The 26451-nt window shown below is 55.9% G+C and overlaps 1 protein-coding gene across 10 annotated transcripts; it reads left to right on the top strand.

The window, feature by feature from the left end:
* Positions 1-397: 397 nt before the first annotated feature.
* GPR161 (G protein-coupled receptor 161) lies at positions 398-25997 on the top strand. Of its 10 annotated transcripts, XM_053915617.2 has the most exons (11): positions 922-1073; positions 1423-1504; positions 3998-4089; positions 4836-4980; positions 5322-5387; positions 11686-12109; positions 15255-15979; positions 21074-21178; positions 24424-24543; positions 24644-24769; positions 25370-25997. In XM_053915617.2, exons 5-11 carry the CDS (start codon positions 5378-5380, stop codon positions 25633-25635), a joined length of 1776 nt encoding a protein of 591 aa, XP_053771592.1. In that variant the 5' UTR covers positions 922-1073; positions 1423-1504; positions 3998-4089; positions 4836-4980; positions 5322-5377; the 3' UTR covers positions 25636-25997. The 10 variants fall into 10 exon arrangements, with proteins under 10 accessions (XP_045045827.2, XP_053771591.1, XP_053771595.1 ...); XM_053915616.2 differs by lacking the exons at positions 922-1073; positions 1423-1504 and adding an exon at positions 406-521; XM_053915615.2 differs by lacking the exon at positions 1423-1504.
* The last annotated feature ends 454 nt before the right edge of the window (positions 25998-26451 follow it).

The following is a 26451-nucleotide window of genomic DNA, read 5'->3' on the forward strand; positions in this document are numbered from 1 at the left end:
AAAGCAGCTCCCACAGTGCCGACCTGTAGACACGGGAATAATCGATGCATTTTTCAAAGCAGAGGGATTCCTGGGGAATTCGAATCATGCTGCGGGGACGGGATCAGTTTTTGCTGGAGTTGGGTGAACTTAACTTCTACCTGATTCTTTCCTGCCCTGTTTCTCCCTCCCTCCCTCCCTTTTTAAATTAATTTCACTGTTTGCTCTAACTTTTCGTCCCCTGGGTAGGCTGGCTGCACAGAAAACGCAGGAGACGGGAAATAAGCTTACGAGCGGGCTCCGTTCTGTCCCGCGAACTCGCAGCGCCAGTCTGCTTGCGCCTGGCTCTGACCGCTCCCGGCCTTTTGGTTGAGGGGGAGGGAACGGCAGTCTGCTAAAAGTCTGTTTACATCTACCCCGCCACCCCCACGGGCCGTGGGGTCCTCCCAGGCCGCCTTCGCGGAGGCTCCCCCGTGATCCCGGGGCCCGGGGCGGGGCCCGGCACCCCGCGGACGCTCACGCGTCGGTCGGATGAATGAAAGGTGAGCAGAGAAGACGTGCCCGGAGTCCAGGCGAGACCGGAGGAGGAGACGGGGCCGTGCACGGCCTCTGGGAGGAATCCGAAAGTACGAGTGTGATGCAGAGAGACTTGGAGAGGGGACGTCCCAGTGGCTGGAAGTGGGATGGAGGCACAGGACCTGGAAGGCCCGGGCGGGGACCGCAGAGGGTTGCGGGAGCGGAGTGGGGCGAGCCGAGAGGGTAAGGGCGAGACAAAGAGCCAGCCGCCGCCGAGGCCGATCGTGGGAAGAAATGGAAAAGGGGCGGCGGGGCGGGGGAGGGCGCCGCGCAGGAAGGGGCGTGCGGACCGAGGGGGGCAGCGCCGGGCGGGGCGCGGGGGGCGGAGGCGCGGGCGGCGCGAAGTTCCCGGCCTGCGCCCGGCGGTCCGCGTGCAGGCGGCCGGGGCGGGAGGAGCGAGCGGGCTCCGGGCTGAAACCCGAAACCTCCGGTTCCCGCGCGGCGGGGAGGAAGGAAGCGGCGGCGGCCAGGCGGGCGGTGGCCGGTCGGGCCCTGCGCTGCCGCGCGGCGGCCCCTCGGTGAGCAGAAGGGGCGCGGGGTGGGGGGCGCGGGCGGGGATGGAACGCGGCCGAGCTGGGGGTGCGGGGCAGGGGCGGGGCCTGCGCCAGGGGTCTCCGCGCCCCTGCCCCGCGCCTCGCCGCCCCCTCGGAAGTACCCTGAGCCGCACCCAGCCTGGCTTTTGGAGCTGGAGCTCTTTGTGGTTCATCTTGGGGGCGCGCCCCTCCCCGGCGGCCAGAGGTTTCCGAGTGGCCCTGCCCGCAGCCTCGCCCAGTTTCTTGGGCGCCGCTGAAGCCCCTGCAAAGACCCCCGGGGAAGGAGGACGCTGTGCGTGCTGGGGACTGGCTGATGGGGGTCGTGGGCCCACAGGCTGAGGGGCTTCAGGTGGGCTCGGCGACAGGTGTGTGGGGCAGAGCGACCTCGTCCCTGGGCTGGAACCCGTGAGCACCAGGTGAGCGGCATCCTCCGGCGGGGTTCAGGGCGCTGTCTCGCCACGCCGGGCGGGGGGGGCGGGGGGGCGCGCCCAGAAGTCGCTGGGCAGCAGTGGCTCCTGTGCCCCTCGATCTGCGAGAGGGAGGTCCGATTAGCTTTGGAGGGGCCCGGCCAGCCTTCGGCGCCTCCTGGGTCAGACCATAACCCCGCGGAACCTTTGACAAAGGCCTGAGGGATGAGAATGTCGGCGGGATGACCGGGATGTCTGGGCGCGCTTCCGAGAGGTCTGCGCTCCAGCAACCGCACAGCCGGGCACTGGCCTCGCCATAGGTCACATCTTTGAGGGTATTTTTGTGCCGTATTGTACCTTTGATCAGTTTTTGCGAAGTGCTTTCAAGAGCAGGTCGTTTGAAGTCGGGAGGTGGTGTGGTTTTGGAGGGAAAGGACCTTAGTTGCTGGATGTGTCCAATGGGGACAATGTGAGGAACACGGAGCCAGCCTGTGTCAGCGCGCCGGCCTCTTCCCCTCTGACCTGGACCTGGGCCGTCCTCGGAAGAGCCACTGCATCCCAAATAGGTGGCTTTCCTTTAGAACCATCGCACTGCAGCCAGTTGGTGAGACAGGTGAGGAGGGGAGTTTCGCAGGCCCCAAGAGCGGAAAGACGGGGCGGGAGGGACCTTACATCACACAGTCCAGGCGCTTATTTCAACTGTTTAACCGAGATTCAGAATCGTGCCACCCCGTTTGGGTCACTTCCTCCAGAGCTCCCCTCTCCTCCTGTCCTAGGCCACACCCACCTTATTTTATACTTGAGATGCTTGACGAACTGTCCTCTACTTTTTCGTTTTATTCAGTAACAGCCCTGTGAAGGGCTGTAGACTGAAGGTGGGGGAGGGGGTCTGCCCTGGCCAGGTGGCTCAGTGGTGGCAGCGTCTGGTCCTGTAACCAAAGGGTTGCGGGTTCAATTCCAGGTCAGGGCACATGCCTAGGTGGCAGGTTCGATTCCCAGTCTGTGCACTTAAGGGAGGCAACGGATCGATGTCTCTTTCTGGCATCTTTTGACTGGGCTCCATCAGGGGTGGGGCCCTAATCTGAGGACTTGTCCACCCCAAAGGGAGATTAGGGGCCTGTCATCCAGAGGCCTGCTCAGCGTTTTAGAACTAAATCCAAGGTCTTAGGTATTCAAACATTCCTCCCTCGATGCAGCCCTGTGCAGTGGGAGTCAGAGAGACCAGGGAGGGGGGCCCTGTGGTCCGAGGCTGAGCTCTTTGTTTGGGTTGGTGGTGGAAGGCAGATGGGCTGAACTGAAACTGACCCAAATGTCAGCCAAAGGAGGGTCACTTGTGTGGTGTAAACTGGGTGTGGGATGGGGCCTGCAGGAGGGCTGGGTGGGCTCTGCCATAGGCCAGGCCTCCCTCCTGCAGGCCTCCCTCCTGCAAAGAGACAGGAGCAGGTGCAACAAGGCCCCAGCACAGTGCTGCCTGATCTGAATTTGAAGGAGGTGGGGGTGGGGAGAGAGCTGTACATGTTTATGGGGGAAAAAGCTCCGAATTTTGAAAGTTGGCAACTAACTGAGAACATTTTTCAGAACGTGCCCGGGGGTCTTGGCCTGCAGACTGCCCTCGACATTAGCCCTCAGGACACGCTTGCCTCGTGAGATGCAGTCAGCCGTGCCCGGGGGCGGGGGGGGGGGGAACCTCAGAAGTGGCATCTTCTCGAGGTTTTTCTTTGAGAACAGCAACAACAAAAAAACCCGACAGAACTGGAGATAGCTGTCCACGGGACCTGGAATTTAGAGGAAGGCCCAACTTTGTGACTCAGTCACACCATGAAATTCACCCCCCCCCCCGATTTTGCATTGAAGTTTGTGGTTTCATCAGTTTGTGAGGCTCTTTGTAAATTCTGGGCTTTAATCTTTTTCTTGTTAGTACATCAGATATCTTGCCTTGTGTGTCTTCTCCGTCTTTGCTTATTGTACCTTTGTGCAGAAGTATTTAATTTGTATGTGGTTAAATCTATATTGATTTTCTTTGTGACTTCAAGGTTTGTTGCTTAGAAAGTCCTCGACATCTTAAGATGAAATTTTCCTAAATTTTCTCTTTCTTCCCCATTCTCTCTTTGCTATTTATTATTTAAAAACATTTTAAATTACTCTTCCTCTACCTTTTTTCAGTTTCTCTTCTTTCTGGCACGGGGAGGCCAGGCTTGAGTCGGTCAGCGAGCCCCTTTAAGACAACGTAGCGGCGATAATTTCTCTTGTTTTCATAGTAACTTTTCACCAAGTCTTTTTTTGTTATTTTTACTTTCGCATCCTTTCTTCAATTTAATGTTTAAAGAAATGGCAATGTCATCTGTTACATAAACAACTAAACCGAGGAAAGATGGATTTACCTGAGGAAATCCACAGAAAGAACCCTTCTGTTCACAGAAGTAATTATCAGGCCAGGTGGGGGTGCAGTCCAAAGAAAATTCTCGCCTGATGTTCACGCTGGTGTGATTCTCTGCATCGCAGGGATGAGCTCTTCTGCAGGTGGGAGAAGAGGCTGAAAAGACACCTGGACACGGGAGCGTTATCAGGTGCAGAGCCATGAACGGGAGAACAGCGTGAGTGACCCGGGACAGCCGAAGTGGAGGGTACCGCTACCGGATACATTCTGTGGGTGCCAGAGGGTGATATGGTGCTTGGCCAGAGGACCGTCAGCCTGGCAGCAGATTGGAGTGGGGTGGGGGGGATCAAAGATACAAAGATGAGGCAGAAACGTCTGGTGGTCGTCGGGGGGAAGATGGCGCAGCTCTGAGCTGGGACGTTGCCGGTGAGGATGAAGTTTTGAGTGACACTGGTGTATGATGGGAATGGAAACGATCGGCGTTGGCTGCTCTGCATGCACGATCTCATTGAGAAAGTCAGTATGGGAATCCCAGGCTCAGATATGTCTGTCCCCCCTCGCCCCCCAGGGCCTCACTCCGTCAGGATTTCCCGGCGAGAGAGGTCCAGAGTTCTGACTTGAGAGACGGGGGTGTGTGGTGGTGTTTTTTTCTAGGGTAGAGGAAACACGGAGAACAGCATATTGAGCGGGTGGGGCAGAGTGACAGCTTCCATTTTGCACAGGTTATATCCGCAGTTCCATATCCGCGGTTCCCGGTGTGGCATACGGCACAAAGCATCCACTGGGTGGGTGGCCACGAATCCGGAGCTCCGAAGAGTTGTCCAGGCTATCGGTGGAGCTTTGGGAATTGTCATCGTTAAGTGGGTACACAGAGGGAGCTTCAGGAGAGAGAGGAGATACCAACCAGGACGCTTTATTTTTCAATTACAGTTTGCATTTAATATTAGTCTGTATTTATTTTAGGTGCACAGCCTAGTGGTTAGGTACCCACGCACTTTACAAAGTGGAAATAGGACTCTCGTTTTCTGCAAGGGGCACAAAATCCAGTTGAAATTGACTTAAGCAAAAAGGAGAGTGATTGGCCCACGGCACTGAAGAGCGAGCTGCGGTGAGTGTTCGGCTGCAGGCGTGGGCCCAGGGTTGAAATCATTTCATCTCCTTTCCTCACCTCCTCGTGTCTCAGGCTGTCCCCCTTGTCACGGGTTGGGGAAGCTGAATTCCAAACCCGAAGGGAGCGGGGAGCTCTCTTTCTCCCAGCTACCCCAGCCACAGTCCCCTTTCCGTCTCAGAAGCCGATTGGGTAGAGGGACTTGGGATATGATTGACGTGAGTCATGTGTCACTTCTATGAACTCAGACTATGAAAGGGTGACCCAGAAGAAACTCAGGGGCACCTAGCAGTGCAAGGGTCAGGGATGCAGAGGAGGCATCTGGTTCCTTTCCTTTGCAGCTGGGAAAGGAAGGAGCGCCCCGAAGGCATGTTGGGGAACAGGAACACAGGACAGCATGATGACAGGTACTGGAGACTGGGAAGGAACAAAGGAGGGAGAGGGAGAGGGGACAGGTTTGGGAGCCAAGGGAAGAGGGCATCTGAGACAGAAAGGGAAGCAGTTGAAGGTGCCCAGGGCAGCAGAGAGCTCAAGGAAGGGCCCACTGAGTTCAGAGAGGAGGTCTTAGTGACCTTGCCCAAAGCAAAGACCATTTACTGTAGACTTGACTGAGACTCCCTGCTGGAGAGGTCACAGCCCCACCTGCGTGAGCATCCCCCCCAGCCCTGGGGACGGCCAAATCAGGAAATCTGGGCTTGGTCAGCGACTGGGTGTGTGAGGGGCGAAACTCACCTCTCTCTCGGGCTTCGGTTTCATCTAAAAAACAACGGGAGGAAGAGTTACTTCTCAGGCCTGTGTTCGGTCTCAAATGTTGGAGAGTGATGAATCTAATCACTTCACATATTTTCCAAAAAAAAGAAAAGTTTTCTTCTGTTTTCAGATCGAGTAGATACTCAAGTAGATGAATAGGGGGGCTATAGAGTATCTTCTCCCACATACAAAGTGCTGTTGGGACATCAGAGGGGAAACTGAGGAAGACTTTCTAAGCCACCCGCAGGGGAGAGCATCCTCCCCTGAATAAAACCTTGTGCTAGGACATGCGTGTCCGAAAGGATAACTAAAACAGAAAAGGAAAACTGTAAATAGTAAGTGCTGGTAACAGTCATCGTGGGGGTGGAAGGTTCCAAAAAGATGTCTGCTCTTAAGGTGGACCTTGAACTAGCTGTTACTCACATAAAGCAGTGACAGGGATGGCTGATGCTGGCGACCCCCCCCCCCCCCCGCCGACCTTTCCCAGGCTGCGTGACTCCACCTGCCCTGCTGGGGTCACTTCAGCTGGAGAAGATGCTGAGTGACCACAGGCATAAAAAGAACAGTGAGGAAGCTGTGTGGATGATGCAGCCTGGACCGGAGCGGTGGTAGTGGGGGTAGGGAGACCTAGTTGAATCCTAGATGCTCGTCGACAGGAAAACCAGCAGATTTGCTGATGGGCCAGAGAGGGGGTGTGAGAGACAGTGAGGAGGCAGGAAACCCCAACATTTAGGGTCGGAGCAGTGGAAGGGTGGGGGGTGGTGTAACAGGAGCTGAAGGGAGCGTGGAGGTTTGAGAGATGAAAGGTGGGAAGTCTGTTTTTGGACGTGTTTGGCTTGCGAGCCAGTGACGCCCAAGTGCCACGCTGAGTAGCAGTCCCAGGGGCCACCGGGAGCTCCCAGAGCAGCGTGGGCTTCTGATGCCTGATCCGGGCCTCCTGGTCACACCCGAGGTTCAGCGCCCGTTGACTCACCACAGCGACCCTGGCAGCTGCAACAGGTAGACGTAGGAGGGCCTGGGGCAGCTCTGACCTGGCCTGACCCAGCCCCGCCTTCAGGATTTGCTGGGATCCCAGATCCAGGCAGACGGCCCTGGGCCAGCATCTGGAGGCTTCCATGAGCTGTTCTGGAAAAGCCAGCGTTCCAGCTCGGCTCCCGCCTGGGGAACAGCCAGTCCAGGCGGGGTGTCCAGTGCCTGAAAGTCACTTCTGCGGTCAGGTCTTGCTCTCCGTCCAATGGCTAAAGCCTCCCCCGTGAGGTGTGGTCAGTCCACTGCTGCTTCCCCCACTTTTCCTAAAGCTCTTTTTCTGGTGGCCCAAGACTCCCCGGCAGGCGGCGTCTTCACCATAACTTCAGCCAGTTGTTTGTGGATTTTCTGGGAGGCCTGATCAACCCTCCCCTGTCCGTGTTGACCGGGAAACCGGAGGGCAAGGATGCGGCTTTCAGCATCGCTGGGGGAGGCCTGGGAGGGAGGCCAGCTGCCCTTTGAAGATGTTCAGCTGACAGCCCGAGGCTCGGAGTCCTACTTGGCTTAGCACTGAGTGTCCTCATTCCCCCACACGCTCAGGAAGAGCTTGGGCAGAGGAGTTGAACAGGAAGCTGGGTTTGGTTCACCATGTGACCCCAGGAGGGTGCGGCCCCCTCAGGGGCTGTGTTCAGGGGCTCAGCCTCGGACTGGTGCCTTGCGGGGTCGCTGTGCATGTCCTCACCTGTGGCAGCAGGGGTTACCCCAGGCGCTTGCTGTGGCTCATCTCCATCAGAAGGTGTGGGGCCGTGACAATCGCTCCTGCTGTCTTCTCAGGATGCTCCAAACCTGGTGGGGGTGAGACGGTAAAGAAAGAGCAGGTGGCCCCCTGGGACTTACTTTTTTTTTCAAAAATTTTTATTATGGTGAAATAGATACAACATAAAACTTACCATCTTAGCCGTATTTAAGGGCACAGTCCGGTGGTCTCCAGTACATTCATACTGTGCCGCCATCACCACCCTCTGTCCCCAGAACTCTTGTCGTCTTGCAGAACCGGAACTCTGTGCGCAGTGAACAGTAGCTCCCCGTTCCCTCCCTCCCCAGCCCCTGGCAGCCGTTCTGCTGTCTGTGTCTGTGGTTCTGACTATTCCAAGTGCCTCCTCCTGTGAGTGGAATCACACAGCATTTGCCTTCTTGCTCCTGGCTCATTTCCCTCAGCATCTTGTTCTCGGAGTTCACCCATGTTGTGACATGTGTCTGAATTCCCTTTTCAGGGCTGAGTAATATTCCGTCATATGCCTATGCCATACGCTGCTACTAACCCCGTCATTGGCTGATAGACAGTTGGGTTGCTTCCACATGGTAGCTGTTGTGAATGATGCTGAAAATCAGAGAGTTCTAGGTCGAATTATGAGGCGAGCCACCCAGCCGACACAATGACATGGGAGAATGAGAACCCACCCTTACATTGTAGTCTTCTGTCCTTGCAAACCATGGCATTTCTGGAATTAACCTACTTCTTGGGAATTACCGTGCAAACCGGTTTATAAAACAGCAGATGCCTGTCTCGGGATTCCGTAGCTGTTGCCTGGTGTTTCAACCCCAAATGATTTTGATCTCTCGCTTGAGGTGTGGCTTTGAACTTGAGGTGTGGCTTTGAACTTGAGGTATGGCTTTGAACACCTCAAGGCTGTTCCCAGTGCTTTGCTCCAGCAGACAATTCTCTCTCTTTGGGAGGGGTCCGGAAGATGGAAGGCCCTTCCAAGAGAGGAGTGGCCGTACCACGTTGACGCAGGACAGTGATGACAAGTAGAGGTTCGGCCTCCCCTAGGACCTGAGAGGGAAGCATTTCTGATTTGTGCTAAACCCCAGCCGTGTTACGACCATGCTGTTTCCGACACTGGGGCGCAGGGGGGATTTGTCTGGTCCGGGCGAGACGCACCATGAAGTGAGTGTGGGAGTGGAACAACCTTGTGTCTGGCAGCAGAACTGGCCAGGACAGTGGAAATGTGAGTCACACTTGCATTTGCTTCTTTCGATGGGCCCTGGCTTGTCAGGCTCTGGGGGAGCTGGCTGCCTGCCCGGAAGCCTTAGCGGGCCAGGGCATTCCAAACCTGCTCTCTTGTTCTTTAAAAGTGTGCCCCCTGGTGATTTGCTGGGGCTGGTGCCCTCCACCCCCCCGGCTCCGGGCAGAGGCTGGGGTTGTGGATTTCCCCCGGTGGGCAGCCTTTGTCCCACATTGCCCCCTGCCTCTGGGGGTTGGGACCAGAGAACCTTAGGGACTGCAGCCAACCAACTGGCCAACCCTGGGCTCTGATTTTACAGGTGATCAGATCAAGGAGTAATTTATCCCTTCTTTTAAAATAAAGGTTTCCATCCCATTTTTATTCTTCTAGTGGTCACCTTTATAGTGTTAACAGTCCTGTTTGACTTCACGGGAACACCATTTGGAAGGCTAGTCATTCATCAACAAGGAATTCATGAGCTGCCTACTGGGTGCCAGGCCCGTGGCCAGCGCTGGGGAGAAGAGCCGTAGCCACGGCCTCTGCCCCAGGACGACCTCGGGATGCTTTCGCTCCACGCGTGCCTCTGAGAGCTCCCTCGTTGCTTAGTGTTTTAGTTTCATCCGGCTTTCAAAGCTCCCAAGTTCGCTACATGTATGACGTTTGTTGTTGATGGGTAACTTTTTCGATTTACGTTTTATAGGTTTGGGCAGTTCTTACTTAGATTCATCCAAATATTTACCAGTTTCTCTTCTAACCCTTGATCTGGCCCCTCCCCCAGCCCCCAATCTGTGGATTTAGTTTCCTTCATGAACGCGCAGATCATTCGGTGAGGAGCTACTAGTTAACATTCAGGGTTTCTTTGTCTCAAAAGTGTATCATTCCCGTTCTCAAATGATACTACAGGGCTTCAGGGCAAGAGGTCTTCATATACATTATGTATTGTGCAGTGATTACCCCAACGTGTGGCTACCCCCCAGCACCTTACATAGTTACAACTTGATGGCTTCTATCCCTGTTTCTATCTTTTTTCATTCTTTTCCTTGTTTCTTTAGGAATTCTTTATAAATTAGAATGATGAGGCCTTTTCCTCTCATTTGGAAACATTTTCTCTCATTTTGTCATTTGTCCAGTGACTCAAGGTCTGTTTCCTTAGATAACTGTGTTACCCTCACTTGTGTGGTGAAATACAGGCTTATGCAGGACCGTGTTTCGAGACCCCGATGAACAATTTACTTACAAGAGTTAACAAAATCTAGAACCCACAAGACAAAGCCCCAAACGACCTTTGAAGGCAATGGCATACAAGGCTTATCTGTAAAGCATATTCACGGTGCAAAGCTGGAGGAACTTAGCATATTGCATAACCGAATCAAAATTCAGAATATTTTAGCAGCCCGGAAATACGGGCCAACATGCACAGATGCCAAATTTAGTAGCAATAACATTTTGTATTTAGGCTTCACACATTCATTTCACAAGTTCAAGACCGCGAGCACCTGCCTGCACAGGAATTCGCGTGTGTGTCAACTTCGGGTTTTAGTTGACCACACACTCGTCTGTAAGCCCGGCAGGGCACTCTACTTGCTACCAGAAAATGTGTTCTCAGAGTGAAGAGGAGCAGCTTCCCCTGACCAGGGAGGGAACGGCCCCTCTGTCCTCAACACTTGCCGGACCACATCCAGAACAGTGTGTTCCATTTTGGGGACGACAAGTCGAGAGGGGCACAGACGTCCATGAGCAAGTCCAAAGCAGGGAATCTCAGTTAGTTTGGAAGGCATCTCAGGAACTGGGAGATTTTATCTGGAGAAGGGAAAGCAAGTAACTCGTGAAGTATTTCGAGACCGTGGGGAGGAGGAGGGGTTCGAATTATTTGGTCCCAGCGAGCTGGCCTGGGGCCCCTGGTTGTGGCCCCGGGGGTCAGGCTCCCTCCGAAGGGAACCTTGGTATTATTGCCACAGGTGACGGCTGGGGCTGCTCCGTAACCTGCCAGCTCCCTGGGGCCCAAGGAGTTTCAGTGAAGCGTCGGGTTTGGGGGAAGGTTTTTGAAGAGAAGCATCAGGTCAGCCAGCTGAAGGCTACGCCCGTGTGTGGCATTTTAGGCACCTGGTTCTTCTCTCCTGGCTCGTGTAAAACCCATCTCTGCTTTCTTTCCGGCGTCTTCTGTTTGTAGGGAACAAGAGCAGGTGGGATTCTTTGGCTGATTAAAGCAGACAACAATTTTGGAGAAACAGTCATCTGTTGCCTTTCATGTTAACATGCATCAACGTTGAGTTTTAGCCGAGACGCCGAGCAGCTTGCTGAGAGCAGGAGCCACACCTTGCGGAGAACGGGCTCTGTGGGCCTAGACCTGCAGCTGGCCCCCGCTTTCCCTGGGTGATTAGTGCGGGGACCGCCAAATAGCCCCCACGGTGATCCTACTGTCAGACTCGAGTGGACACACGAATCAGAACCATGGAGGGTCTGGTTCTGCCAGTCAGAGGGGCACCCGAGGTGCTGCCTGGCCAGTGAGCGGGGTCGGGGGGCAAGGCAGCGGCCATCAGGGACCCCCTGGAGTTGCCCAGGTCTAAGAGCAGCAGCCCCAGTGTGCAGCCCATTAACCACTTGGAACAGAACCACCGCCCCAGCCTGCCTGTTTCAAATGCAGATTCCTAGGCCACACCTCTGACCTCAGGGACCAGAATCGAGCAGCAGGGCCTGAGCATCAGCGCTTTGAGCTGGCGCGGCATGTGATTCTTTGGTGCATTCAAAGTTAGAACTGCTGGCCCTGGCGGAATTGTTGGGGTCATTTAGAACGGAGGAACACCTCGTTCGAGGGCCAGCATGAGCCGCACGCATAGCCGCCTATGTTGAGCTTGGTGGGGAAGATGGCAGAGGGGCTCTGGGCGAGCCAGGCAGCCTGAGGCCTCTGCTGCTCTCCTGTTCAGGTGACATGACCCCGCTTGATGAACCTTCTTCTGTCCCTTGCTCTTCCCTGTCCTTCCAGACGCCCAGCATGCTGCGCCCGCCCCACGCCCAGGCGCGCTGACCATGAGCCTCAACTCCTCGCTGGGCCACCGGAAGGAGCTGAGCAACCTCACTGAGGCGGTGGCGGCGGCCGGCGGCGGGGGCATTGTCGTTGCTGAGTTCATCGCCATCGTGGTCATCACCATCTTCGTCTGCCTGGGCAACCTGGTCGTCGTGGTCACCTTGTACAAGAAGTCCTACCTCCTCACCCTCAGCAACAAGTTCGTCTTCAGCCTGACCCTGTCCAACTTCCTGCTGTCCCTGCTGGTGCTGCCATTTGTGGTGACCAGCTCCGTCCGGCGGCGATGGGTCTTCGGGGTGGTCTGGTGCAACTTCTCCGCCCTCCTGTACCTGCTCATCAGCTCGGCCAGCATGCTCACCCTCGGGGTCATCGCCGTGGACCGGTGAGCTGGCTGTGCAGTAAGGAGCGGAAGAACTAAGGACCGTGTGCAAAGCCCCCCCCCCCCCCCGGGGTGGGCGGCCAGCCCGCGGGACTGTCACACTGTCTCGGTTCCTTGGGGAGGGTGTCAGCTCTGTGGGAGGGTGAGACAGCGGAGCTCTGCCTTTGCTCCAGTCCCCCCAGCGAGAGGCCCTAGGGCTGTAGCTCATCTATCTTGCACGGAGTTTTATTTTTGTATTTATTACACATTTCTTTGCCACCACCTCCTGTTTGGTGCCATGGAACACAGCCTAGAGCCCTCCTCAGGCCAAGAGAGAGACAGGCCACAGCCTGGAGAGAGGCTGGCAGTGGGCATTCGCGTCCGAAGCCCATGTGTATATGATGTATGATATTTGTATGCATTTACATGTAATTCTCTGTAGTTTTGTTTTTCAAAAGAGGTCCCATGGCTTAAAGTTCTAGCAGCTTATAGATGAGGAACAGGCTGAGGAAGGCAACGTGTCTGGGAAGTGTTAGACGTGCTGTCTGCTCTCTCTTGCTTTGGCCTGGGCCAGAGCTGGGCTGGCAGAGGTGCGGGGGGTGGGGCACAGAGAGGAAACACTGTCCCCTGTCTACAGCAAAGGGACCTCAACAGTCAGCTCAGTCCAGGAAGGCGGGGGAGCAAGGGAGGGAGACGCCCCAGGGAATGAAGACGGTGGCATCCGGGAGAGATGGTGTGTGCTTATAACAGTCTGGGTTGTCCCTTCTCGTGGGGTGGTGGACGCAGTCAGTCCGAAGGGGCGCTGCTGAGGCCCCTCGGCTGCCCCCAGCAGGTGCCTCACAGGTCTGACAGCGCGGCTCCACCGCCTAGCTCCAACTTACGGGTTGGCATTTTGCCGATGGTCACTTCATTCATCCCAGGCAAGGGTGCACTCCCTGGGGGAAGGGAGGGGAGAGCCAAGTACAGCACCACTTGCAGAATCGGGGAGTAAGCTGGCAGGAGACTCAGGGAAACGCAGAGAGGATGAGCCAGCAATGTTGTCACTAAAGGACCCAAATCCCTGGGTTCTCTTGGGACCACCAGGGTTTTAGCTGGATTGTCCACCCAGGCCCAGGGCCGGACTCCTGCGGGCTGTCTGCAGTGTGGAGGACGCAGAGGGAAGGAAGCCATCGATGGGTCACGGCCCGGTGGGGTGGGTGGAACTCCAGAGCTCGGACCGTGGGTGGGTTAGTTACAGAGAGGAGGACCCGGGTTTGGTATGTCGCTGTGCCCACTGGGGTGGCCGCGGTTGGTGGAGGTTGGTTCTCTGCAGGCGAGCCCTCCCATTAAAACCAAAGTCATCGTCACAAGTGTGGGTGACAGAGCGAAGCAGGGGAGCCCGTACATGCACGACAGCTTTTTGGTTGCACGTAACATCAGGAAAGCCCCTTTGGGGACCGAGGGTTGTGCTCGGACCCCCATCTAAAAGCGAGCTGCTGGAGAATAGATGGAGACCCTCAGGAGACAGTCGGGACAGGAAGCAAAGGGACCCCCTTGATTTCGGCCCCCCCGTTCCCTTGCACGGCAGAGGGAGTTGCTCTTTTCTCTGTTTTCCTTTGAATCTGAAGCAAGGCCTGCATGAGGCTTAAATTTAAAGCATGAAGTTTCACATCTTTGAAATCCATTTTTTGTGTGCAGATGAGGAAGTGCTTTCTTTCTACCTTGATGGAGGTACAGATTTGTGCATTTGAGGCACATGCGTTTTACCCCCATGTCCCTCTGAGACCAGCATGCCCCCGCTGGGTGTGGGCCAACACGAGCCACGCTCTGGCCTGCCTAGCAGGCTCCCTCTGGCGGGTGGGCCCTTGGGGCTCGACGCAGCTGGGAGACATCACTGTCAAGTCCACTGGGCTTGCTCACGCCAGAACCCTTGTCAGCCAGTGATATAAACACCATTTGTTACAGTAAAGCAGAACTCTTGCCATAAAACAATAGTCACGGGGTCCTGAGACTCTCCAGAAGGCTGCGTTGCAGAGGACAGCTTATTCTCATAATTCTTTCACGACTGCCAGGCAGGGCTGGTCCAAGGAGAAAGGGACAGTTGGCGTGGCCCGGCCTGGACTTCCCACCCCACTGTGCTGCCTACCACCCTGAGGCGTCTGAGGCCAGAGGCCCGCCCATCCTGTCCCGGGACAGAGAGAGTAGAAAGTAGCCTTGATTCTCCTTGGAAGTGAAGGACACCTTCCCGGAAGTGCACCCCGCCAACCCCCCCTCACATGACATTAGCCAGGATGCTGTCGTACGGGTCAGTGTCTTAACCAGTCCCCTGGCAAGGTGACCACCAGAATGGTCCCATTCACTCCCCAGGCCTCAGACAGGCCAGTGTCCCCTGTGGTCACGGAGGTGTTGCAGGAGCACGGACAAGAGGGGGTCCTGTCCTCAAGAAGGAAGGGGAGCGGAGGGTGACTGGCGAAGCCCATGCTGCACACACCGCTGCTGTGTGCAGGGCAGAACAGGGCAGGCCTGTCCCTCGCTGGCCCAGTCGTCCTCGGGGCCGACCTGTGGCAGAGGCCCCGTGGTTGTATTTTGCAGATATAGGAACAGGGGCCCAGAGAGGGCACAGTGGCTCCCCCAGGTCCCGCAGCCCACAGACGGCAGAGCCCCCATCTGAACCAGACTCTCCCAGCTCCGGAGGCTGGTGCCCCTCGCAGTGCTGCTGAGCCTAGCGACGTGCAAACCCAGCTCTCAGCGCTATGCAGGCAAGGCTGTGCCCGGGCCGTGGGCAGCGGTTCTGAGACCACCCCACAGTTGTGGACGCCAGAAACGCTGTCTTTCTGGGCCAGATCTCAGCAGCTCAAGCTCGGCAGCCTCAGGCTGACCAACCTCTGAGCCGTGTCTCCAAGCGGTGACTTCAGACGGTCCTGGTGCAGGAGGTGGCTCCACAGGCGATGCGTAAGGCTTGGAGCCACGGTTGTTCCTGATGTCCTGCTCGCACCAGGCAGTGTCAGTGTGGCCGCCCCGTCCCGTGCACCCATTGCGCTCCCCAGGGGAAGCCCTTTCGCTGCCTGGCCTTTCCCTTGGGTCCAGTGTCTGGGCAGAGGGCGCTCTCCGCCTGGGAAAGCGGCAGGTGCCCCTCCTGCTGTGTTTCTCTGTGCTGATGCCTCTCTTGCCTCCCTCTGTCCTTTTCCAGCTACTACGCTGTCCTGTACCCCATGGTGTACCCCACGAAGATCACAGGGAACCGCGCCGTCATGGCGCTGGTCTACATCTGGCTTCACTCCCTCATTGGCTGCCTGCCGCCCCTGTTCGGTTGGTCATCGGTGGAGTTTGATGAGTTCAAGTGGATGTGCGTGGCCGCCTGGCACCGGGAGCCCGGCTACACCGCCTTCTGGCAGATCTGGTGTGCCCTCTTCCCCTTTCTGGTCATGCTCGTGTGCTATGGCTTCATATTCCGCGTGGCCAGGGTCAAGGCCCGCAAGGTGCACTGTGGCACCGTGGTCACGGGGGAGGACGACACCCAGAGGCCAGGGAGGAAGAACTCCAGCACCTCCACCTCCTCCTCAGGCAGCCGCAGGAACGCCTTCCAGGGCGTTGTCTACTCGGCCAACCAGTGCAAAGCCCTCGTCACCATCCTGGTGGTCATCGGAGCCTTCATGGCCACCTGGGGCCCCTACCTGGGGGTCATCACCTCGGAGGCCCTCTGGGGGGAGAACTGCGTCTCCCCAAGCCTGGAGACCTGGGCCACGTGGCTGAGCTTCACCAGCGCCGTCTGCCACCCCCTCATCTACGGGCTCTGGAATAAGACCGTGCGCAAGGAGCTGCTAGGCATGTGCTTTGGGGACCGGTATTACCGGGAGCCGTTTGTCCAGCGGCAGAGGACGTCCAGGCTGTTCAGCATTTCCAACAGGATCACAGGTAACGTGGGCGCATGTCCGGGGAGGGACGCTCCCCCACGGCCAGGGGTAGCCCGCGGTCCCCTGGGCCACGTGGGCACAGTGAGGGCGGAGGTCTCACTGCCTGCGGCCTCAAGGCGCAGTGCGCAGGTTTCCTTTGCGGGCGTCCCAGTGGGGTCCCTTGTGATTCCCGCAGCTTCCCTGAGCAGCTGAAGGCAGGGGGCACCAGAGTTCAGACATCCGTATTCTCTTGTCCCAGCTGTGGGCTGCTCGAGGCTCTGGTCCCTTCTGTTTGAGAGAACAAAACCCAAGCATCGGACCAGCTGCCTTTGCTGGCAGCCCCGTCCTGATGTTCTCAGAGCAGAGCCCCCACCCCGCCCCTGCCTCAGGGCTCACCCCTGCACATGCTCTTCCTTGGGCCCTTCGTCCCAGGTCACTGGCAGCCTAGACTGTCCCTCATAATTCTGGGCATGTCAGAGCCGAACTTCAGCCTTCCACCCCCCACACGTGGAATGTCACTGTCCCGTGCTCACATGACGTTCCCTTCCCCGGGATCATCGACTCAGAACAGACAGGGTTCTGGAGGCAGTCGTCACCTTCGAGGAGACCCAAAGGCATCGCTCTAGGCATCTGAGACTCGGGGAGGAGTGGGAACAACAGGGAGCCCCGGTCCGTCTGGCTGCCGCTGGAGCGCCCCTCTGGTGTCACCATGGCTGGTGACAAAACCTGTGACCGTGATGTCGGGCAGTGCTGTTAGCTCCAGGCTCGAGTCAGACTTCAGCCTTTTCCTGTCTCCACATTGTCATCGGCCATCATGTCTCTTTTGTCGTCTCTGGGTCCTTGTTCCTCCCTTGTCTCCTGTGAAGTGGGTGCTTCCGCACAGCCCGGGCAGGGCCTTTGTGGGAAGCCCCTTGGCTTGTGTCTCCGGACCAGAAGAGGTTATAGGTTTGGGCGGGGACGCTGGGGGTGATGTGCTCTTCTCAGGGATTGCGTCAGGGCGCACACGTCCCTGTGCCTCACCACTGGTTACATTACCCCTCGTCTCTTGGTGACTGTCGTCATCAGCTCGAGCTCCTGTGACACGGTGCCACAGGCAGGAGGCTCAGACAAGAGTCGTTTATCTTCCTGCCGTGTGGGAGGCTGGAAGTCCGAGATCAGAGTGCCGGGTGGGCGGGTGCTGGTGAGCGTCTCTTCTGCCTGTCACCTTGCTGTGCCCTCACGTGGGGGCAGGGATGGGACAGAGCAAGCTCTCTGCTGTCTTCTTAGGAGAACCCACCCTCCTGACCTCATCCGATCCCCTTCCAACCCAAGTCCCCATCTCCAAATCCCATCACACGTGTGGACTGGGGCGGGGGGCGCATTCGGTCCCTACAGGAAAGGTCAGGTCTTCTCCGCGGTCAGGTCACTATTTCTCAGGTTGTAGTTACTCAGTGCTGCTTCGAGGCTGTTCTGTGAACATCCCGTTTCTCCTTCGGCCGTCACCTGCCGTTCGTGGCGTGCACGGTGGGTCTTGCCGCCGGCAGTTATCCCCATGTTGTCCCAGGGGAGAAGCAGCGGGATCTTTAGGGTCGTGCCAGAGGGGGACCATCACCTGGACGACCTCTCGGAAGAGACGTGTTAAGGGCACTTCTCAGATGTTTCCAGAAAGAGCCCGTTCAGGCCACGGGTCTTCCCTCTGGCTGACGACTTTGGGCAGCTCAGGCCCTCAAGGTGACATTCCCTCTTCAGGAAACAGAAGGTCGTCCCCTCCCCTCTCAGGAGGGTGGAGAGAAAGAATAATCCTAATCATCCCCAACGCTCAGTGACGGTGATGGTAGGACGTCCCTTCTGTGAGGCAGTTACTGGAGCCAACATCCCTGGTTTAATTCCTGGGTTGACGGGATGGTACTTTTTGAGAGACGAAGGAATCCTGGGACTTTTTATTGTGACCAAAGGAGGAACTCGATCTCCCCATACCCCAGTATTTCAACCACGGAAATGCCCGCTCCCCTGACACTGGCCAGCCCATGTCCTCACGTGTGATTTACAAGCCAGGAGTACATTCGGGCTGTGGTTTTGTTTCACTGATTAGCTTATCAGTTCAGATTTTGTAATATCACTTATCTTCTAGGCCGAAAAATAATAATAATTAAATGTTTTCTATTCCGACGATGTTAAGAATGAGGAAGGGAGAAAATGAGGAAGGAGAATGTAGGGGAAGCGGGTAGACAGAACGAAAAATAACGTCTTCTTTTCGGGCCAAGATTTTCCATGCAAGCGGCCTGGGATTACCCTGGAAGAGTTGGTGAGGCTTTGGGGATGGGCAGAGAGCACCAGCTGTGGCTGGGTTGGCAAGTTCAAGGCAATTGGCGGTCTCCGACTCATGGAGCGAAAAGCAGGCTTGTGGGCTGATTTGGGGTTGAAGAGGGGGGGGATAAAGTTGTTGGCTTTCTGCAGGAATGGGGGCCCCTCTTGTCTCTTTCCTGGAAGTTCTCAGGAAGAGAAACAGAGCAGAATGCAGCACCCACCAGCCCCGCACCCTGGCCTCCACGCCCCTCTCTGGTCCCTCTGGCCAAGCCAAGGCTGGGCAGACCCTGGTCTAGCGCCCTCTGTAGGCAGGAGGCTCCTCAACCCCCGTCCCAAGCCTGCCCTGGGCCACCCCCCACGGTAGAGAGTACAGGTGCTCTGGTTGCCATCCAGGGCCCCGAGGGCCGAGAAGGACATAGGATCCACTCCAAAGCCAGCAAGAAAGCACTGGGAGGCCCTGCCTTGCCTTCGAGCCTCTGCATTTGCAGGGGCACCTGCAAAGCTGTGACCCAAGGACTCAGGACATGGGATGACTCTCTCTCCAGACAGGGCCTGTGAGCAGAGGCAGAGTGGCATTCCAGAAACACTGGAGCTCCCCAGCTGGCCCCAGGAAGCCAGGAGTTTCATTAACACGGTGTCGTGTTTGTTTCATGCCTAGATTTCAGCCACAGTCAATGGATTTGGGTTTCCTCATTCCATTAGCCCCCAAAGAAGTGCCAAAGGTTAGGTTTTCCCTGGGGTGCCATTGGCACTGGGCCACCAAAGGGCTTTCTACTTGTGAGGTCTCGTCAGCAGACTCCCATGGGCTCCCCTAGGAATTTGGAGCGTGGCCTGGACATTGGGGGAGGGCAGCCTCCCTGAATGCCACTCGCCTAACACTTGAAGCTCCTGGAACGGGGTAGAGCCTGTGTCTGAGGGGACAGGGACATGGACTCACGTTTACTCAGAGGCCCAGCTGTGCTCCTAGGCCAGCTTGGAGAGGTGTGGGCCGGAGGGGCCATCCAGGAGCCTTTGAATTTCCCCACCTTGCTTCCCCAAGTTCCTTCCCTGGGGGCCCCTGGAGGTCTCCTGGTTACTTCAGAACACCTGTTCCCCCCGGGATGGAATGAGGCTCCTAATCTTTTAGCCTCTAACTATACTAGTGACTCTTCTAGCTGCCCCAGGCTCTGATGCCTGGGGCCTGGTCTGGCCTGTCGCTTTGTGCCTTAAAAAAAGAAAAAAAAAAAAAAAACCCTTTGTAACAGGGGTTGGATAGGTTATTCCAGGTGAGAAACCTCAGGGTCACTGCACCCACTCTAGCGGGAATGACGGACAGACACAGAGTGGCGAGGCCACCTGGCTGCATGGTCCCAGACTGTCCAGCCGAGCCCCACTGGTCTGGCTGCCACGCTCCCTCCTGCTGGTGGAGACTGGGGCTTGGCTTTCACCGCAGCCTCAGAGACGGTGTCCAAACCCCACTGTGGCCTCAGCCTGCCCAGTTGGCAGAGGATGGTCCCCGCCAGCTCCTCCCCAAGCCGGGCTCTCTGCTGGGACACAGGCCTATTCTGGGCCGAAGACCCTAGACGGGGTGGCTGTGTGGGGTCTTCTTCTACCCCAGCCGACCACACCAATCCTGGCGAGAGAGCGATTGACGAGGGTCGTGAAGGGGAAGGTCTCAAGGAGCCTGCCCTTCCCTCCACCACGTGGTACCACCATGACCCCCGCCCCCCGGCTCTAGAGCACAGGGGAGAGTGTAGGTCTGTCACTGGTCCCTTCGGGAACATCAAGTTAAAAGTAAAGGCTGGTGTGCCCGCCTCTCTGTGAGTGCTCTGCGGTGGTCCCTGCCCACAGAAGCTCGGTCTGCCAGGCCGTAGGTCCCCCTTGGAGGAAAGGACTTGGACTTCCGATCCCAGATTCCTACTTCTAGGAGCCCCCTTGTGTTACCCCGCATTCTGCACGGCCCCTTCCGCTCATGGGCTCATTCACTGTTTTCGTTGAATTCTCAACGTCCTGAGGATTCCCTGCATTGCCTCCTCTGAGGTCCATTTTTTTCCTTTCTTTTTTAGTCCCCTGTCTTTCAAGCCAGCGCCTTTCCTCATGACCGGTGGTCTGGGCCGTCCCTTCATCATACGTAATGAGGTCCTGGGCCGCCTGCCCAGGCACCTTGGCTGGAGGGTGTCCGGCCGCCAGTGTCCGCGGGGACTGTGTCTGCTGTCTCTGAGGCCAGGACTCCCGTTCCCTTCCCTCTGCTCTCCCCCTGACACCAGGGACCCAGTGCTTCCTATGAGGACTTTCTGTCAAGCCCCATCTTCCTGCAGAGACTGTGGGCACCCCCTTCCTGAGCTTCAGGCCCGGTGTGAGAACCAGCCCCCCCCCAAACCCCACCTTGAACACCAGCTCTCCCCCATCCCCCTGCCACCCCACTGACAGACCTTCTCTCCTGTTTGCGGGTTAAACCTCCTTTAAAACACTCCCTGTTGGTATTCCAATGGGATTTCGGGAGGTCAGCGCACACCCATGTTCCACGATGAACTGGAGAATCACCCAGGACCGCTTGCCTGCTTTCTCTCCCACCAGCCTCACTGGTGGGACATTTCATGGGAGGGCCCCTCTGGGGGACCCATCCACCGTGTCACAGCTGGCCTCCGTGTCACAATGCAGACTGCCCCAGGCCCGGGGCAAGGGCACAGTGGGGAAGGTGGCCACTGAGGGCTTCCTGCCTGTCGATGGGTTGAGAGCACTTCTCGCAGGGAGGGCAGGGGACAGGAGTGCAAGGTGAGGCCGATGGGAGGGCCACGCTGCGTGGGACGGGCACGTGGTTCATCCAGTCAGTGCCGACTTTGCCTTTCAGACCTGGGCCTGTCCCCACACCTCACGGCACTGATGGCCGGTGGCCAGCCCCTGGGGAACAGCAGCAGCACGGGAGACACCGGCTTCAGCTGCTCTCAGGACTCAGGTAAGCCTTGGGCAGGTGTGCATCCCCCATTCTGAGTCCCTGGCACAGGTAGGCGCAGGTGGCGGGCACCTCCCGCGCCTCGTGGAAGGAGCGTGGGGGCCGGAGTTGGGAGGGTTATGGTGTTCCTCTGTGCCTCAGTATCCTCCTGTGTGAAGTAGGACCTCAGTTCCATTCTGTTGGACATGTGGGGTTGTTAAGAGATTCAAATTAAGCAGAAGCCTTTGAAGAGTAGAAGTGCCAAGTGACTGTTCTGAGTACCGTGGCCAGCAGCCTGCGCAGGCTCTGGAGTCCGGCTTCTTACGAGCTGCATCGTCTTAGGCAAGGTGCTCCCTCTCCTCCTAAACCTTTGCGTTTCCACATTTGTGAGTCAGGGAGAGCGGTCACGGTGTCAAGGGTAGCCCCAGCGAGGTCAGATACCCTCCCTTGTCACCGCTGTTCTATGCCCTGCGCCCTGTCCCCTGGGAGAGACACATCTCCACCACAAAGCCTCCAACTCCTCGGGAAAGACCACACACCCTAATGAAGAATACAGTATCTGAAATGAAGAGTACATTAGGGGGAATCAACAGCAGATTAGATGAAGCAAAAGGTTGAATCAGCGCTCTGGAAGACAAGGCAGCAGAAAACACCTACTCAGAACAGCAAAAAGGAAAAAGAATTTTTAAAAGATGAGGACAGTTTAAGGGACCTCTGGGACAACATCAAGTGTAACAACATTTGCATCATAGGGGTGCCAGAAGGAGAGATCAGGGACTGAAATCTATTTGACGAAATAATGACTGGAAACGTTCCGAACCTAGTGAAGGAAACAGACGTGCAAGTCCAGGAAGTACAGAGAGTCCCAAACAAGATGGAGCCAAAGAGGCCCGCACCGAGACACATCATAATTAAAATGGCAAAGGTTAAAAAGAGAATCGTAAAAGCAGCAGCAAGAGAAACACAGTTAATTACCTACAAGAGTGCGCTCTTAAGACTCACAGCTGACTTCTCAACAGAAACATTTCAGGCCAGAGGGACTGGCGTGGAAAATATTCAACGTGATGAAAAGCAAGGACCTACAAGCAAGATTACTCCACCCAGCAAAGCTATCGTTTGGAATGGAAGGACAAAGACCTTCCCAGACAAGGAAAAGCTAAAGGATTTCATCACCATCAAACCAATATTGAAAGAAATGTTAATGGGACCTCTTTAAGCAAAAGATGAAAAAACATATCTAAAATGTGAGTAATACGCCCTGGCTGGTGTGGCTCAGTGGATTGAGCACCGGCCTGCAAACCAAAAGGTTTGATTCCCGGTCAGGGCACATGCCTGGGTTTCAGGCCAGGTCCCAGTAGGGGGCGTGTGAGAGGCAACCGATTGATGTGTCTCTCATAGCAATGTTTCTCTCCCTCTCTTGCTCCCTCCCTTCTCTCTCTAAAAATAATAAAAAAAATTTAAAAATAAAATACGAATAATAAAATGGCAATAATTACATTACTTACCAATAATTACTTTGAATGTAAACAGATTACACCACATACAATAACAAACTCAAAATGGATTAAAGACTTGATGTAAGGCCATGTAATGTAATGTAAGAAACCATAGAACTCCTAGAAGAAAAAATAGGCAGTAAAGACTTTGATATGCTCATAATAATATCTTTTTGGATATGTCTCCTCAAGCAAGGGAAACAAAAGAAAAAATAAATAAATGGGACTACATTAAACTAAAAAGTTTTTGCACAGCAAAGGAAACCATCAACAAAATGAAAAGACAACTGACCAAATGGAAGAATAAATTCACCACTAATACATATGGCAAAGGGTTAATATGCAAAATATATAAGGAACTCATATAACTTACAAAAAAAAAAACCACAAAAAAATTTGACTGAAAAATGGGCAGAGGACCTGAATAGACACTTCTCCAAAGAGGAAATACAACTGGCCAATAGACGCATGAAAAGGCGTTCAGCCTCACCAATCATCAGAGAGATGCAAATCAAAACCACAAGAGATAACCTCCCACACCTGTCAGAATGGCCATCACCAATAAATCAACAAGCAACAAGTGTTGGTGAGGATGTGGAGAAAAGGGAGCCCTTGTGCACTGTTGGTGGGGTTATAAATTGGTGCAGTCACTGTGGAGAACAGTGTGGAGAGTTCTCAAAAATTAAAGGTAGAACTACCGTATGACCCAGCAAGCCCACTTCCGGGTATGTATCAAAAAAAAAAAAAAAAAAAAAAACCCCAAACAGAAACACTAACTTGAAAAGGTACACGCAGCACCCTCATGCTCCTTGCAGCGTTATGTACAGCAGCCAAGGTGTGGAAGCAGCCCGAGGGTCCAGCGGTGGACGATCGGGGAAACACCTGGTACACGTGTACAATGAAATATGACTCAGCCATAACAAAGAATGAAATCTTACTATTTGCAACAACTTGGATGGACCTGGAGGGTATTGCGCTAAGTGAAATAAGTCAGGCAGAGAAAGACACATACCATGTGATTTCACCTGTATGTGGAATCCAAAACCCCAAACCAAACAAACACAAACTCTTAAGAGACAGAGGTCAAACTGACGGTTGCCAGACAGGAAGGGGGTTGGGCTGAATGAAAACGGTGAAGGGATTACGAAGTACAGATTGGCAGTTACAGTCACGGGGCTGTGGCAGGCAGCGTGGGGAATACAGTCACTAATGTTGTAACAACTGTATGATGCCAGGTGGGTAAAGAGTGCCCACCTGGAAGTGTATGATGCCGGGGGACCACTCTGGGAGGTCCACACACGTGTAACCGCTATGCTGTACACGAGAAACTAATATGTTGAATGTCAACTGTACTTGAAAAAAAGTTTAGTGTTTATGTAGTGCAACACATTTTAACCACAATGGTAGAAATTCAAACTGTAAGAGGAATCACTCAAAACACACAGCTCTTTTTCTGGGCCCCCTCCTTCAGGCAGCCCTCCTCCCCTCCCTGAGTCCAGATCTGGCCCACTTAACAATTCGCGTGTGCCCGTTGTGGCTTAGAACCCACCACTCTGTGTGGGTAACACGGCCGTAGCTTTGCGTGTCTGAAGCAGCCCCGACAGCTGGCACAGTATTGACTTCCTGGGCAACTGCCGCAGGGCAGCTCGGTACAGTTGACCGTGAGCCGGCACCAGTGGGAGCGCGTGATTCTAGGCGGGTGAGGAGGGGGCGGCAAGGAGGACGCAGCCGGCCGGTCCTCTGTGCACACCCTGACCCTGACCTTGGTTTTAGGGACGGACGTGATGCTGCTAGAAGACTGTATGTCTGATGACCAGCCTCCCTCCCACTGCACTTGCCCCCCCAAGAGGAGGAGCTCGGTGACCTTCGAGGATGAAGTGGAACAGATCAAAGGTCAGTTTGCGTGGGGGGGAAGGGAAGGATCTTAGCGAAATCTCTGGCTCTTCCCCGTCCAGTGTCAGCACACCAGGGCTCCACCTTCGCCCACCTGCAGGGTCCTCCTCCCTCGGGTCCTCGGCTTCCCAGCTGACTGATCAGGCAGCCGCCAGGCTGGGAAGGCCTGGGCTGCTCAGCTCTACGCAGGCACACACGTCCTCAGACCGGCTCCATCCTCCCCAGAGTGAGTGGCAGGGCAGGGACAGGCCGCGTCCCTCCCCGTCTTCTCATCATTTCGGTTGTTGAATCCTCATCCTGGGGGTGGGGGCAGGGGCACGCCTGAACCTTCAGTGTTACTTCTGACCCTGAGGTTGTCCATGACTTTGGGGACCTGAGTCAGTGCGGAGTGGACAGAGACAGCCCTGGGGCTGGTGGAAGTTTAGAGCCGGGGCAGGGAGCCCAAACACCAGAGAACTCCCCCAAAGATGCAACATTTCAATGTCGTCGGTGGGAAATATTTATCACCCGTTTGCCATGAGCCAGACCCAGGCACCTTGGGAGGAACAGTTTGATGATCACGGAGAACCTGCGTTGTGAGAGGTCTGCACTGATCCTTGTTGCTTCACAGGGGGGAAACTGAGGTCAGGTTCAATCCCGCTAAGATTTCACAGTCAGTAAGGAGGGGAATCAAAGATTTGGGCCGAGGGGATCCGACTTTGAAACCCTCACGCCTCCCCTCGGCCTGCCTCCCCTCGGCCTGCCTCCCCTGGGCTGCCTCCCCGGGGCTGGGAGGCGGCAGCAGGCACCGGTCCCTCACTCACCCGTTTCCCTCCTTCTCCCTTAGAAGCTGCCAGGAACCCCATCCTCCACGTGAAAGCCGACGTGCACAAGTCCTTGGACAGTTACGCAGACAGCTTGGCCAAAGCCATAGAGGCTGAAGCCAAAGTCAACTTATTTGGAGAGGAAGCTCTGCCCGGGGTCTTGCTGGTGGCGCGCACTGTCCCAGGGGCCGGCTTTGGGGGCCGCCAGGGTGGCCGAATGCCCGTGAGTCAGAGGCACCAGCTACAGAGCATCGAGGAAGGGAACATTCTCACCTCGAAACAGAAATGAGGGCCTCAGGCTGGCCTGTCCCGCAAGATGGGCGCCCACGGCCGAGCCACCGAGCCTGGGACCTGGGAGCACGGGGTGGGAACAGCATCTGGCGCACAGGCGCCTGAAAACATATGGAGAACTGTGTCCACGGCCAGAGACTTCAGGGTCAGGGTGAGACCCACATGGGCTTGTTGCAGACCACATGACGGGACCAGAGCCATCAAAAGCACAAAGAAAAGCAGACAGAGGTGTGGCCGTGGCTTTCTGTGCGGTGGGACGCGGAGGGGCGACTCGAGACCAGGCTGGGAATGGGAAGGAAGCACCAGGCGGGTCCTGTTCTCTCGTGCACGGCCAGCATCCCAGATGCCCACACGCTGACCCAGAGACAGAGGCTTGGGAGGCGAGCCCTTCCCAGGGCACCCAGGCTTCCGCCGGGTCCCTGGACGAGAACCTAGCAGCACAGCCCCCACGTCCAGTTTCCACGCCTCAGCGCTGGTTGTGACCTCGCCTCGGTGGAGCCACCTGCTGGTGACCCCAGGCAGTCACAGGCCTCCTCCCTGCTCACTGATTCTTTGCTCTTTCAAAAGAAGGGAGAAACCACTATCAAAGACAGGAGGAAGGAGCAGGTACCAGGTGCTTCCTTTCCAGAATTTAAAAAAAACATGTTTGGTTAGGACACAGACTTACCAAGCCTGGACGCAGCTGCGGTGCCAGCTGGTCAGGAGGTAGATGGAGAGACTGTCACCGTTAGAGGAACCCCTTTTCCTTGGAAAACCTCATCTGAGGGACTCGGTGCGTAATGCTTGATTGACAGGAGATAAGGCAGAATAGCAG

This window comes from Desmodus rotundus, chromosome 12 (assembly GCF_022682495.2).
Source record: "Desmodus rotundus isolate HL8 chromosome 12, HLdesRot8A.1, whole genome shotgun sequence".
Lineage (NCBI taxonomy): Eukaryota > Metazoa > Chordata > Mammalia > Chiroptera > Phyllostomidae > Desmodus > Desmodus rotundus.